The sequence below is a fragment of the Mesoplodon mirus genome (assembly GCF_964341445.2).
Source record: "Mesoplodon mirus genome assembly, chromosome: 9".
Lineage (NCBI taxonomy): Eukaryota > Metazoa > Chordata > Mammalia > Artiodactyla > Ziphiidae > Mesoplodon > Mesoplodon mirus.
The window spans coordinates 18025312-18039825 of record NC_138985.1 but is presented as its reverse complement, the minus strand read 5'-3'; the positions used below and the strand labels follow the sequence as shown (position 1 = coordinate 18039825).

The following is a 14514-nucleotide window of genomic DNA, read 5'->3' as shown; positions in this document are numbered from 1 at the left end:
TATCTACAAAACAGACTCACAGACATAGAGAACAGACCTGTGGTTGACAAGAGAGACAGGGTGGAGGAGGGATGGATTGGGAATTTGGGATTAGCAGATGCAAACTATTATATGTAGAATGGATAAACAACAAGGTCCTACTGTATAGCACGGGGAAGTATATTCAATATCCTGTGAAAAACCATAGTGGAAAAGAATATTCAAAAAAAGAATGTATATATATGTATAACTGAACCACTTTACTGTACAGCAGAAATTAACACAACATTGTAAATCAACTATATTTCAATAAAAAGAAATATATCCAAAATAAATAAATAAATGAGATGTGTGAAAAGTGTAAAAAATAAAATAAAATAAAAGCAACACACATATACATCCTAAACTGAACTCTGAAGTCTGTAATTATAATTTCCTCTCTGTTTGGTCCATCACTTTGCCAATAGTTTGTCCTTATTATAGTTTTTTCCTTCAAAGAAATGCAAATAAGATTCTTGGCTTTTAATCAAGAGAAGCCTTAAGTGCCCTGTCATCTATACTGCTAAAGTAGAGTGGGCTCTGTTTGTTTCTGTATGTTGAAATACAGTTGGTCATGCAGTACCAAGAAATATATATGATTTTTATTGGGCTTTAAAAAAAAAGAGAGAGAGAATATGGGCCTGCCATAGGGAGAGAGACTTTGCTGGGGTTAGGCAAAACGATAACAAATTGGAATATGGAGGATTTCTTAGTCGAAGACATCACACTCTCAGGAAATCATACTACACATTACAGTACACCTCTGCATTTAATCGTGGCTCCTATTAACTTCCACTTGGCACTGAAGAGAAATAAAACCCCATATCTACACTTTAATACAGTCCCCTCAGTGACTAGAGGTTTTGCTCTGACATTCACCGTCATGTTTGAAGGGCTGGCATAGTATGACTCTGCAAGGTTATTCTTTCTAAACACAAAACCATGCCCAAGATTGTGACGACGACAACAAAATCCTCTAACCAAGTAAATATGTCACTTTCTGTATATACATGTCAAGCAGTATACCATGCAGGTCATCAATCCCAAGCGAGCAGAATGCCATGCACCACTTACCAGTCCTGGGGAGGAGGCCCGTTGCATCTTGGTATTGGAGTCACCAGGGAAAACACAATAGTCAAGCACTGGACGGAACAACACTTTACCTACATAAAGAAGAGATAGAGAAAGATCAGCTTCAATAGTGGACATTGGTCCCCCGTGGCCAGCAGTCTCTCCTGACAGCCAGCTCAGGGTGACTGGCCTATGTTCACAACTGTCTTACCGCAGCGAAAGGAACATTGACCACCACCACCCCCGCCTTGTGGAGTCTGAAATACTGAAAACTGGGGGTGTGCCTGAGGGCCATTGACATACAGGCTTAAGCAGAACAAAGGAGTTCTCAATGTGCCTGAAACAGGGAAAGATATTCCCACACAAGGTGATAAACCCAGCACAGGCTGTGTGGACTCTCTATCGCTTTGTCAGGAAGTGTTCTAGGCCCAAAGCCCACTCTTATGTGGCCAAGTGGGGGTGGAAAGACTGCATGCAGGAGACTGCCTTTCCCAACAGCACTTTTCCTTTATTTGTAGTTTTCTAGAAGTTTCATTTTTCTCTCCTCTGATTTAGAAGTGATTCTGCATCTCTCTCTTAATGACTTCCTTCCAGTGTTAAAGACACTTGTGACAATAGAACTATACAGAGGAGAGCATTAGCTTCGAGTCAGGCAGAGTCAGGTTTAAATCCTAGATCCATTGAACAGCTTCTGATGTTAGGCATTTCTAACCTTCGAACTGGGATTATTGCAAGGAATAAAAGTGATTACACATGTGAAGGTGTGTGGTACCAAGAATACGATACCAAGAAATAAATGTTGCTTTCCTTCCTGTATACATATAAACTTTTCCAAAGGCTCAAGAAAATTCTATAATCAGGATAAGACTTTGAATATGGTTATTTCATTCCAATGGAGAGGATGGCACCTTTGGGCCCTATTGACAACACTCAGAAATGCCTCTTAGTATCCTCTCTGCATCACCTGAATGACTTCCACTGCGCATCAGCTGTTCTCCCTAGGTTCTGTTCCTTTCATGTCCAATCTATCCTCCATTTTGCTACTAAATTAATATATTTAAATGATACTTTCATGTGTCACCTGACCAAGACATTCAATGTTCTTTATTTTACATCATCATAGAATGAAAGAACTGAGAGGAATCATAAAGATCATATGGTCCAAGTGCCAGCTCTATTCAGCTGGTGGTAGCTCCTTGTAGTGACCATGTTGCAAAGGATTCTGAGACTCAGCACTGTCTTATCAGCTCTGCAGTTGATTAGTGATGTCTGCGTCAGGTATAGAAAGGTAGATGACAGTACATACACTATATATTTCCTAGTCTTAATCAAGTCATCTTCCTTTAGCTCATTCTTGTGATATATCTTCATAGTCTAAGTAATATACTAATAATGCTACTCCTAGATTTTTCAGTTCTAGACCTGATTATTTTTACTTCTCACTATAAAAGATGAGGATTAAGCTTTCTTTATATCCCTGTTCAACACACACATTTCTTGTCCCTCCACACAATAAACAGCCTCATGACATAATTTTAACAATTTTGAAATCTCATATTTACATTATTATGAATACATAAAGGTTATTCACACCTGAGTCATATTAGATAATTACTTACAAAATTTTGTGTTCCCCCAAATTTATAAACATTCTGATTTTTTTATTTGTAGTTTTCTGTATACTTATAATTAGTTCAACGCCAAACTGTCCTCTAATTGTATAAATTTTCTCTCAGCATGTTAAAACACATTTGGTAGTCTATTCATTTAACCTTCTTGAAGAAATCACTTGAGACTTTTTGGTAACCTCCAGTCAAAGTCCAGCAGGAACGTATCTGTGGTTGAATGAGTTGAGTTTATTACTCATTGCAGCAAGGGAAAACACTCACCAAGGGGAACAGTAGAGTATCTCAGTACAGGGTATTAGAAAGGCCTTACAGTATTTGGGCTTGTGTTACATGTTTTGGGGGATGGTTTAAGAAAATGCGACTCTGCCCTAGATTTGAATATTGTCAGAAAGTGAGGCTAATTCTGTGATTGAGTATCTTAATAAATCTTAAGATAGAAAGAGAAAAGACTAGATTAAAGTTAAAGCTGTAATTGGTAAGGAAGACTGTGAGATGGGAATACGTGATATTTTGTGGCTTGGAAAATGTTCATGTTTTTATCTGTGACCAAAGACAAATACAGAGTGGTCTTGTTTTTTTCTATGATCATAGAATGGTCTTGTCTGATGGTGATTTTCTGTGAAATTGTTTGTGTTCAGTAGGAGAACACCAAGGCCCAGCTGTGAGTGCCAACTCCCAGATCTCAGAAGCTGCTTTTCCCTTCTCAGCCTTCTGATCTGTAACAAACTGGTCTCACTTCTCTACATGTACACTCCCCAGCTTAGGAGCCTTACTCCATCATCTTGGTGACTCCCTTTACCTCTCTCCTATGTTGGATCCCCTATTTCATGTGTCTCTTCTATTTCTCTTTTGGCTTATTCTCTTTTTGTGGGAGGAGCATGTCTTCCAGTAGCTTCCTAAGAAAGGTGAATGGAGAGTAGTTTTTTAAGACCTGTGTGTCAGAAAGTGCATGCCAGAACACCTTTCATGTTGGAAAATATTTTATCCTCACTCTAGCTTCATAAATAATACTTTAAGTGGATATGACATTTTAATTGGAAATTATTTTTCCTCATAATGAAGGCATTGATCAATTGTCTTTTATCGTCTAAAGTCACTACTAAGAAACTTGGTGTCAATTCTGATACTTGATCCTTTGTTTGAAACCAGTTGTTTTTTTTTTTTCCATGCTGGAAACCTGTAGGATTTTTTACTTGCCTCTAAAATTTTTAAATTTCACAATGAAGTTCCCACTTGTGGGGCTTCTACTTTTAGTCATCATGCTGGACACTTAGTGGGCTCTCTGCATATGGAAGCTCATGTCTTTCAATTCTGAGACTTTGTCTTAAATAATTTCTCCAATTTGGTCTACTTTTACTTTATTGTTCTCTTTCTGGGACCCCTATTACCAAGATGTTGGACCTTCTAAAAGAGTCTTTTAACATTCTTGTCGTTTTTTTCTCTTATTTTTCATTCTTTTGTTTTTTGGACTTGCTAAAAGGGAGATTTCCTCAACTTTTTCTTCCAGTCATTCTATTTAATCCTACATTCTGTTATCATATTTTAAATTTCCATGATCTCTTTTTCTCCTAATGTTTATTTCTTATAGTATCCTTATTCTTCATATCTTCTCTTATCTCACTGAGAACGTTGATAGTTTTTTATATTTTTTCTTCTTTCTGCAAATTACATCTTTCTTCAGATTACATCTTCCTGGTTTTTTTGTTTGTTTTTGTGTCCTTGCTTGTTCTTTTCTCTTTCTTACTCGAAACTTTTCTCAAATATCTGGTCATCCTTGTCTATCTGCTTATATTTAAGAGTGGGATACTGTAAAGCTAGCTGGATGCTGTTTCTGATGATGAGGTTTGCCACTATAGACTGATCTGACTGGACACAAATATATCAGGAATGACTCTTCACCAAAGAGGAAATTGTGGTAGATTGCTCACAAGTTGTTCATATTTTAATAAAGAAATGCTATTTATATTAGGATACTTCTAGCTATTAAGCTCATAAAATAACACTCATATAATGTAGAACTAACAGAAATGAAAATATATTAAAATCCTTTTCCTTCAGTGCTTTCAAGAAAAGTCTATGTTTTTGTCCTAGTTCAGTTTCAGGGAGAGACTAACTTCCTCTTTGAACTTATGACTTATAATTAGCCCAGCCATAGTCCTATGCTGGCTGGCAGTACTTGAAAATAGGAGTGGGTCAGGCCAGTCACTCCCAGCCTGAATGAACATTTCAAACTTGCATGCAATCCGAAAACAAAAAGATAAAAAAAGATAAGCATGAAGGGCTCAGGCTATTCTTCAAAATTTGTTTCCCCCTAGGGACAGTTGTTTGATTCTCTTAGGCCTTTGACTGTAGAGACTCTCCCAGAATTCTGAGCCAAAAACCTCATGAAAATTTCAAATATTTTAGAAAAACATCAAAGCCTTAAAGAAAGGTTCACTGATATAACATAATTGGGATGTTTACAACAGAATACGTCTAATTTCTTAACTTTATGAAAGTTACTGATGTTTATTCATATATTAAAAATGTCAGGAAGAACAGACACCAATCTATTAATGCTGCCTCCTGGTGAGTAACATCTGAAGTAGAGGTGGGGAGCAGAAGATGTTTAATTTCTTACTTTACTTACTGTTTTATTTATTTATTTTTGGTTACAATGAACACACATTAATTTTTTTTAAATATGAAATGCTACTCTATAAAAATCAAAACAAAGAACTAAAATAAATAAGCTTACAAAACCTGATATATGCAGTTTGGGGCTCAAAAACAATGGTAAATTACTGTACCTCAATATTAGAACATAATTAGAACTTTTATACTTGATCAGTTTTTTTCCCTTTCCCATTAGTGGAAGCTTCAGTCTAACTCCAGCCCATTTTCCAGATTACCTTAGAAAGATTTCCTTTCAAAAGATATATCAATTAGGTTTACAATTTGGCTGCAAGAATTAACAAACTCAATTACAGTGGCTGAAGTAAATAGGGGGTTGTTTTATTCACATAATAAAAAATCCAGAGATAGGCACACACCAGGTAGTTTCACATAATGAAAAGTCCAGGATCCTCTTAGCTTTTTCTTCTGTCATCTTTAACATGTATATTTTTTTTCTCCAAGGTCACAAAATGGCCATTCTGCCTTTGGGCATAAAATCACACAGAAGTGGGGAAGGGCAGAGAGCAAGATGCATATGGCAGATGACTTGGAGGACTCTGTCTTTTTAACAGGAAAACAGTCACTTTCCCAGGAGCCCTATCCAGGAGATTTCCACTTACATTTTATTGGACTGTCCTGGCTCATCTCATCACCCTCAACTGCAAAGGAGTCTGAAGATTTTTTGATACACTGCAGCTCTGAACAAACTTGGGGTTCTGTTAGTAAGGTCAAAGTGGAGGGTAGATATTGGCTAGGCAGCCAGCAGGCTCTGCTACCTTGTTACCTCTTCCACAAACCAAGCATACTTAATTCCTTCCTGAAACCAGAGGGGTGGGTTTGTGGAGAGTTGAGAAATGTGTCAGAGAAGCAGTTAGCCAGAGTTCAAAAATTAGTATCATTCATTGCAGTACTGTTTGTAATTCGAAACACTGGAAAAAACCTGAATGTCTGAGACCTGAATCCAGGAAAATTTGTCAGGAGCCTTTACTTGACAGAGTAGTTGATGAGTGTGCTCTCATCATATCTTCTGTAGAAAGCTTATACGCTTCTCTAGTCCCCATTAGTATACATGTATAGATTTGCCTACACTTGGGAGCAAATCACTTGGAGCAGCCCACTCCTGGACACCAGTGGCAGAGAAATAGACAGACACCAAGATGCTTGCTGGACTCCAATCTGTCCAGGAAGAATTAACTCTACTTTCCAGAAGGAGAAATCAAAGTCTTCCTCGCTGGCTTATTAACTTTTCCATGAAATCTTTCCTGATTATTCAATTCTACGTTGAGCTCTCCATTTTCTGACCTGCTGTAGCAATTATCTGCTCATCAAAATCACAAGTTCTATATATTGTTACATGGATTTCACAAGACCATGTCTCATCTTCCTAAGTCCAGTGCGTGCTTCTCAGCAGCTAGCTCTCCATGCTAGGAGAGGCCATGGAAAGCAGGATGTCGTTGGGCATCTGTGGGTACAAAAGATGCTACTGACAACGCACAGGTTCGTGATTGTGGGGCATCCAAAGACACACTTCGGCTACTTTAAAAGAGTAGCGTAAACTTCAGAGGGATCCTGTTTAGTGACCTTTAAATCACTAAAGAGTATGATCTTCCCTTCCTGGGACAAATTTTAGTCAATACTCAATCCTGGTGCCTAGAAGTGTGTGCCATCACAGTAGGAAATGAACCACATCAGATTGCTTTCGGTGTGAGGATCCAACTCTAAGTCTGCTCTGAGTCAAGTATGCACTCAGCACCCCAAGATAACCCTTCCTGTATCCTTGGATGGTACTCCTTCCCCATCAGTTGCTGTGTGTCCTCTTTCTCTCTGCTCTCTTCTCCATCATAAAGAATCTGATAAGCTCATTCCTAATAAGAGAGCAAAGACTGATAGAATAAGATGTTGCCCTCTCTTCAAAGTACTTCAACAGAGGACAAAAGCACAAGCCAGTACAACTGAAATACAATGGTAGAGTTTCAAGTATCAACAAAAAAGTTAAGAGGTTTTTCTTTTGTGTAAGAACTTTCCAGGTCCTCAAACTACTACATAAGAGTAGCCAACTATTCTGTTATTAATAGTTCCAACTATTCTGTTAATAGTTCCTAATTTGAAATCTATAGTGTTTCATAAATGAATTCAGATTTTATAAGTATAATAAACATCATTTGAATATGCCTGTTTCCAAAGTGCTGAGGCATGAGTTACAGAGGCAGTAAAATACAGAGTTAGGACCATGGGATCTACCTGCCTGGGTGTGCACATACGTCACTGAGGCAAGGTGCTTAAACGTCTTTGTTCCTCATTCTCCTCATCTGTACAATTGGAGATAATATAACCTACCTCATGGGGTTATGTGAAGATTCAATAAGACCATACATATAAGCACTTAGAACTTTGCCTAACACATAGTCGTACTCTATAAATGTTAGCAACTGTTAGTAGTAAGAGTTTTTATTTCCAAATGAATGAGAAATAGAATATTTGCAGCTGGTGAATTATAGATTTTTGACAAGTCTTCATATTTTAGTTTACCATGACTTTATAAAGAATATTCAGCATAATAGACAATTCCTTTAAGAGTAAGAATCACAATTTCCCTACCATTTGCAAAAGGTTGTGACAGGGTTGACTACATGACACTGAAGATTTCTTTCAATAGGTATAAATACCTATTTTAAACTCTGATTTCCAGATTGAAGCTATCCCTAAAGATGATTCTACATTAATTGAGAGAAGGCGAGAGCTCCATAAGGAAGTTGAAGCGGCTAAGAGGAATTTGACCCAGCAGGTTAATATCAACTTTCACTTAAGCTTCTATCTAAGAGTGATTAAAGCAAACTTGTGTTTTTAACACTGTTCCATGAAACCTCATTAATAGGAGAGTTATCAAAGAGAATATGATCCTACTTAATGTGGGTCTGTTTCTTTATCTCAAAGTCCACTCCAAACCCATATTAAAATTTGGAAAAAAAAAAAAAAAAGAATGTGTTTTAACCAGCAAAAATTATACAGATTCATGAGATTGTAAAGTAAAAAGCCTACTGGTTAAAAATGAACAATAAGTGTTTTATTTCAGTCACGTCTAATTTCAAATTTTGCTTATTCAAGCCACTGTCAAAGTGTTTTAAAACATGCTTTTAATAAATAAATAAATAAACAAATAAACCAAAAAAAACATGCTTTTATTTCTCTTCAAAAAATTACTTGAAAATACAGTCTGAATAAGAAAAAGTTCTGCGTTAAACATGTTATCATGTTTGCACATTCTTTTATAAGATAAAGAAAATACTTGGTGCTAAGGCAGCAGAGTTACTTTTTGTGTTTTAACAAAATAAACTCTACATAGAAAATTTAAATAGTAGTCTGAGATACTGGCCTTAGTGTATTCTTTCAAATAAATGCATTATAATATTTGTGTTTTTTCAAAAGAAAATCCTATCAGAAGCTGAGTCTAAGTTAGTAGAACAGCAACTTGCTGAAGAAAACAAGCTTTTAAAGGAGCAAGAAAACATGCGAGAGCTGGTATTCAAACTTGTCCGTATGACTCAAATCAAAATTGACGAGAAAGAGCAAAAATCCAAGGATTTCCTGAAAGCTCAGGTAACTGCATTTTTGTAACCATCCACTAATTACCACAGGAGTCCAGGGTAGCCTCCTTTTAATACAATGTTCATCAGAAAACTATGATTTTAAGTCTCCTTCAAGTTCAGTGACTATACAGCTTCCCTAAACAAAACTCAATCATGCACTGAAAAATATTCCAAGGATTCAACTGGCAACAGCTAACAATCTAGAGGGGAAAAGAACTAGGTCAATGACAACAAGCAGAGGATTTGAACAGATGACAATTTCAGTAAGAATAAGGTGGGTGCCTTCAGGGAACATGGTTGACAGGCGCACAGGCGCAGGTGTCTGTGATTCACCACCATCTCATAGTCCATTGTGATTTGCCCAGAACAACTCAGAAGCCACAGCATTAGACCACTCTCCTTCCCAAGTTCATCAAGCCAGCATCATTTAAACCAATCCTAGGACAATTACCCTTAGTAACTGCTTCACGCCATGACTTTCCTGGGCTCCTGACAAAGTACGAGAGCTGACCCAGTGCAACATCCCCAAACAAAGCCAACAAGGAAACCAACAGCAAAAACAACCCTCCTATCATGCTAGCTAAAACTCTAAAATTAGAATCATTTATTCCACATAAGGATTGTGTCCAGAAGTCCCCTGTTAAAAATAAATACGATATGACGTTACTAAAATAGAATACCTGAATTTACCATGTGACCCAGATGTTGGCTGTTTCTGAGTGCAGCTTTGTCTAATTCTGAGCAAGCATTCACACAGGGTAGCATTTCTTCTTGTTTTCCAGAAAGAACTCACATCAAAGCATTCGTGAGCCATGAGGTTAGGTACAGATGAGAGAAAACTGGGGTGAAGATCTACGTCACACAACCCACAGCAAACTATTCAAATTGCCCTTTAACTGTTTATTTCTCACTCACCCACCCAAAACATTTGAGAGACAGAAACTAAAAGAAGTTTAGCATGGCTGGAGCATGGGAAGATGGGGAAAAGGGTGTCAAATACTGAAACCAGAGAGCAGGAAAGGTCAGGTGGGGAAGGTTACTTAATCCCTATTGAGCAGTTTGGACCCTGCTCCCAGAAGCTGAGGCAAAGCCCGGAAGAGTTCATGGGGTAGTTGCGTTTCAGTAAAGAAAGAAAAGGCAGTGGCCAGGGAGGAATGGGGGAGAGAGACTGCCTGAGGGAACAGGCTGGCGGAGGGGAGAAGGAACAGGAGCAAAACGAGGAGAGGAGAGGACACAGGGATACTTGTTACGAGGAACATGGATCTGTTTTATGAACTAGACAATTTTTAAATTAACCTCAAAAACTGATACATGTGTGGGCTTCCCTGGTGGCGCAGTGGTTGAGAGTCCGCCTGCCGATCCAGGGGACATGGGTTCGTGCCCCGGTCCGGGAAGATCCCACATGCCGTGGAGCGGCTGGGCCCGTGAGCCATGGCCATTGAGCCTGCGCGTCTGGAGCCTGTGCTCCGCAACGGGAGAGGTCACAGCGTTGAGAGGCCCGCGTACCGCAAAAAAAAAAAAAAAAAAAAAAGGTGAAGGGGAAAGAAAAGTCAATGTTACCACTACCTCCAAGACGACGTGGATGACACTACATTTTTTATCTCTTTAATTCTTCATACACGCAGTTACTTAAATAATATTAGTTTCTTCCTGACTCCCATTCTCACTGAGAACAACATAAAATTGCTACATGTCAATCTTGGCTCTGATGCCTAGTTTCTTTTGAATAACCATATGGGTTTTGCTCTCGCGGTCCTTAAGAGAAGGCCAGCAGAAACCATTTCCTCTGGTTCCTACTAGCAAAATACTGTACTTCTTTGAGTACGTTTCTCACCCTAGATAAAGGACCCAGCATCTTTGTACTTGAAGAACGTTAACTAGCGCATTTAACATGTGGTATATATTGAGCACTTTGGAAATATACCTGCCGTCTTTTAAAATATTCACGTGTAATCTGTTTTTCAGCTCCCTATGGGGCTGGTCTCAGCATGGCGCTGCACTGTGTAAGAAAACACACCCACCGTACAAAAAAATGGAAAAGCGCTTTAAAAGCATGGCTTCAGTCTCACAAAATATCACAGAGCCTTCAACTCGTAACATTTATCAAAACTGACTCCAAGTCCCCTTCTCTCATCTATCTTCCACAAATTCCTCACTCACCCAGCCCGGCTGTGCTGTCCACAACCATTCCTCTGCTCTTCAAAAGTTTCCCGAGGGGCTCTCCTGGTGGCACAGTGGTTGAGAGTTCGCCTGCCAATTCAGGGGACACGAGTTCGTGCCCCGGTCCGGGAAGATCCCACATGCCGCGGAGCGGCTGGGCCCGTGAGCCATGGCCGCTGAGCCTGCGCGTCCGGAGCCTGTGCTCCGCAACGGGAGAAGCCACAACAGTGAGAGGCCCGCGTACCGCAAAAAAAAAAAAAAAAAAAAAAGTTTTCGGAACTTTTCCTCAAACCAACCTGGGCAGTCTCCTTTCTTTTCCTCCTCTCTCCATCTTTCTCTCCTTTAATTAACCTCTGTCCTAGCCAATGTGATTCAGTTCAGCTGGCCAGGAAATTTTCATCCCCTCCCCCTTTCCTCTTCCCCCCCGATCTGCACGACCCAGCTGATGAAGATAGAATCGTCCTTAATGGACAGTAATGAGACGGGTTGAGGCTGGGAGTATCCGTATGCTGTTGGTGGTAGACTGTTTTTAAAATCTCACTATTAATTTCTATATTTCAGCAAAAATATACCAACATTGTTAGGGAGATCAAAGCAAAGGATCTTGAAATCCGGATACACAGGAAGAGAAAACGAGAAGTTCATCGGAGGTAAAAGAATTACATGAGAACTTAGCTAGTTGGCTGGGGGGGAAAAAAACCTATTTATTTCACAAATTTCAAAAACACTTGTATTTTCACAGACTCAGAGAGTTTGCTAAACTGTATGACACTATTCGAAATGAAAGAAACAAATCTATTAACTTACTTCACAAAGCTCACCAGAAAGTCAATGAAATAAAAGGAAGGCATAAAATGTCATTAAATGAACTGGAAATTTTAAGAAATAGTGCAGTTACTCAAGAAAGGTAAGTGTTATAATAACTACTGTCCTTTCAAAAGTTTCTCTTCCGAGTCATTAAGCGATAAAATACCCTGGGGGATGAGGAAATAGAAAAGTCTTTTACAAAACTAGAAAAGCCCTTGCTCACACACCCCGCTTTACAGCTGACAAGGTAAGCATCTGAGTGTGATTCCTTATGCTTCTGTTTGGGAGCCATATTTAAGTGGATGGAAAACTATACTCTGTAACTATGCTCACTTCATTTTCATTTACTCATTTACGAATAAAAGCACAAATTTGACAGTTTGCATTTAATGTTAGAAGACAATCAAATGTTTATAAACCAGCATCCCACAATTGTAGGTGTGAAGCATCTAATGAGCTTATGTGAGGCAGTATGGAGGAGTGGTTAAGAGAGGGGGCTTTCTAGACCCAAATCCCAGCCCTGCCACTTATTAGCTGTGCGATCTTGGGCAAGCTATGCTAGCTCTCTGGGCTCACTTTTTTTACCCATAGAAATAGTCCTTTATATAGGACTTTTTGTTATTAAATGAATTAATCCAATGGTTGTTTTTTTAAACTTTATTATTTACCGTGTGCCAAGATCTGGTAGACTCTTTCACCTGTATTTAGTCCCTGACCCACAGAGTCTATACAACCTGAACTTTTTCTGGTGGCCACTACTGCCCAGTTTCCTTTTATAAAGATATTACAAAACGGGCTCTTGTGTGTGGGGTAGTGGAGGGGGTTGGGTGGGAGTAGAGGTGTGAGGGGATTGGTATGAAAAGGCAAATCTAACATCCTAATCAGTTTCTCATCCTACATGAAAGTAAAATATCATTTATAGAGGCCATGCATTCACTCAGCATTTATTGTGATGCTATATGGAGTCAGGCACTACCTTAGGTCCAGTGGACATTGTCAGATATAACCGCCTCCGCCCTCAAGATAGCAGAGCCTCCTGGGGATGACAGAGCAGTAAATGAATCCCTTTAGTCTCTTGCTTTGATAAATCGGGGCAGCAGACACTTGGGGCACAAAGGAAAGATGTCCTAATCCAGATAAGGGCAAATCAGAGACCTGGGAAATTACAGAAGTTCCTGGAGAGTATCATGTGATGAATATCGTTACTACTATTGTCATTTCAAAGGACACACTAAATCAAGAGCTACCTTGGTACTGCTTGTGTTTCAGAAGTCTTTATTGTTTTTAAAGAAACTAAAGGAAATTATAATCGTACCCGTTTTCCCATTATTTTTAAAGAAAGCTAAAAAATTCTATGCTGAAGCATGCCAACAACATTACCATCAGAAAAAGCATGCAAAACGATGTGTGCAAAATGGTAGCAAAACTTCAGGAAATGAAAGAGAAGAAGGAAGCCCAGTTAAATAACACTGACAGACTTGCCAACAAGATCACAATGATTGAAGAGGAGATGGTGCAGCTTCGCAAAAAATACGAAAAAGCCGTTCAGCATCGAAATGAAAGGTAAAAACCAGGAACCTGATGGGAGAGCAAAGCACCCAGAGATCCGATTTAGAAATGTTGCACATTTTTCTCTAGACTTGACAGGGGATAGTGAGGGACATTTGACACTCAGGTTTCATCAGCCTTTGCAGGGCGGGGAGGGGGCTGTGTGCTTTCCCTGAGAATAAGAAACTCTGTCCTTGTAAGAAAGACAGGCAAGAGTAGGGTTTGGCAAGTTGCTTGCTTAAGGATCGAAGTCCTTTACCAGGCTACCACTCAGGATCAGGATACCATCAAATTATTTCAGTATAATGGACATAAGTAAGTCTTTGGATCTTGTATTTACTTGGGGGACAGGTTTATTCATTAAGCCATTCACCCAGTTCATTTTCTCAGCAAGTAAGTAAGACCCTCAAGAGTAGCATTATTTCTCCCAGCTATAATAATATTATTAATTGATTACTACTGAACAGTTTTCCCAAGTTGCTTGTGTTTGAGAAATCTGGCATGTGAGATTGTAGAGCCCTGTAGTAATTACATCAGGTATTAGATTTTTTTTCATCAAACCTTGATTGTGTGCTGTTCTGTGTAAGGCTGTGTTCTGTGTTAAATGCTGGGCCCTGAAAGTACAAAAAGGTGGTAAAGCATCACACCTGGCTTCTGTTGTCAAGAGAACAAAGAAGCTCATGAGATGAGCCAGTGAATGGCCAATGAAACAAAATACAGAGCTAAGATTAGCCAAATACACCCCTGTGCACACATGTTTTGAGGGAGGAGAGAGAGAGAAAGAGAGCAATTAAAGATGCACTTGGGGATACTGGATAGGCACGGTGTGGGGGAAGAGCTTCAGGGTGTGACCAAACACCACTTTTTCAAAGGGCTGGCAGGTGTTCTCTCTGGGGAAATAAAAAAAAAGTCCTCTTATTTGGCTCCTGGCACAAACCAAAGCATTTAGGAAGTGTGCTCCCAGGCCCTGGTCAGTTCTGGGGCTGGAGTTAGAAAATTCTTACTTTGTTTCTTCTCATAGTCTCCTCACAAGGAGGGGT

General features: G+C 39.2%; 1 protein-coding gene and 1 long non-coding RNA gene across 2 annotated transcripts in view; one reads left to right on the top strand and one right to left on the bottom strand.

The window, feature by feature from the left end:
- The window catches only part of CCDC146 (coiled-coil domain containing 146), a gene marked incomplete at its 5' end in the record, with an annotated part of 114203 nt that overhangs the window by 89148 nt on the left and 10541 nt on the right, over positions 1-14514 (top strand). Inside the window, 5 exons of the mRNA XM_082632315.1 lie at positions 8062-8157; positions 8799-8969; positions 11681-11769; positions 11862-12026; positions 13265-13489. Of these exons, the coding sequence (XP_082488441.1) occupies positions 8062-8157; positions 8799-8969; positions 11681-11769; positions 11862-12026; positions 13265-13489 (746 nt within the window). The remainder of the gene's footprint in view (positions 1-8061; positions 8158-8798; positions 8970-11680; positions 11770-11861; positions 12027-13264; positions 13490-14514) is intronic.
- LOC309810360 overlaps positions 1-14514 on the bottom strand; it is a 34249-nt gene that overhangs the window by 9652 nt on the left and 10083 nt on the right. The window contains exon 3 of the long non-coding RNA XR_014294970.1: positions 1093-1181. This is a non-coding gene — a long non-coding RNA (uncharacterized lncRNA). The remainder of the gene's footprint in view (positions 1-1092; positions 1182-14514) is intronic.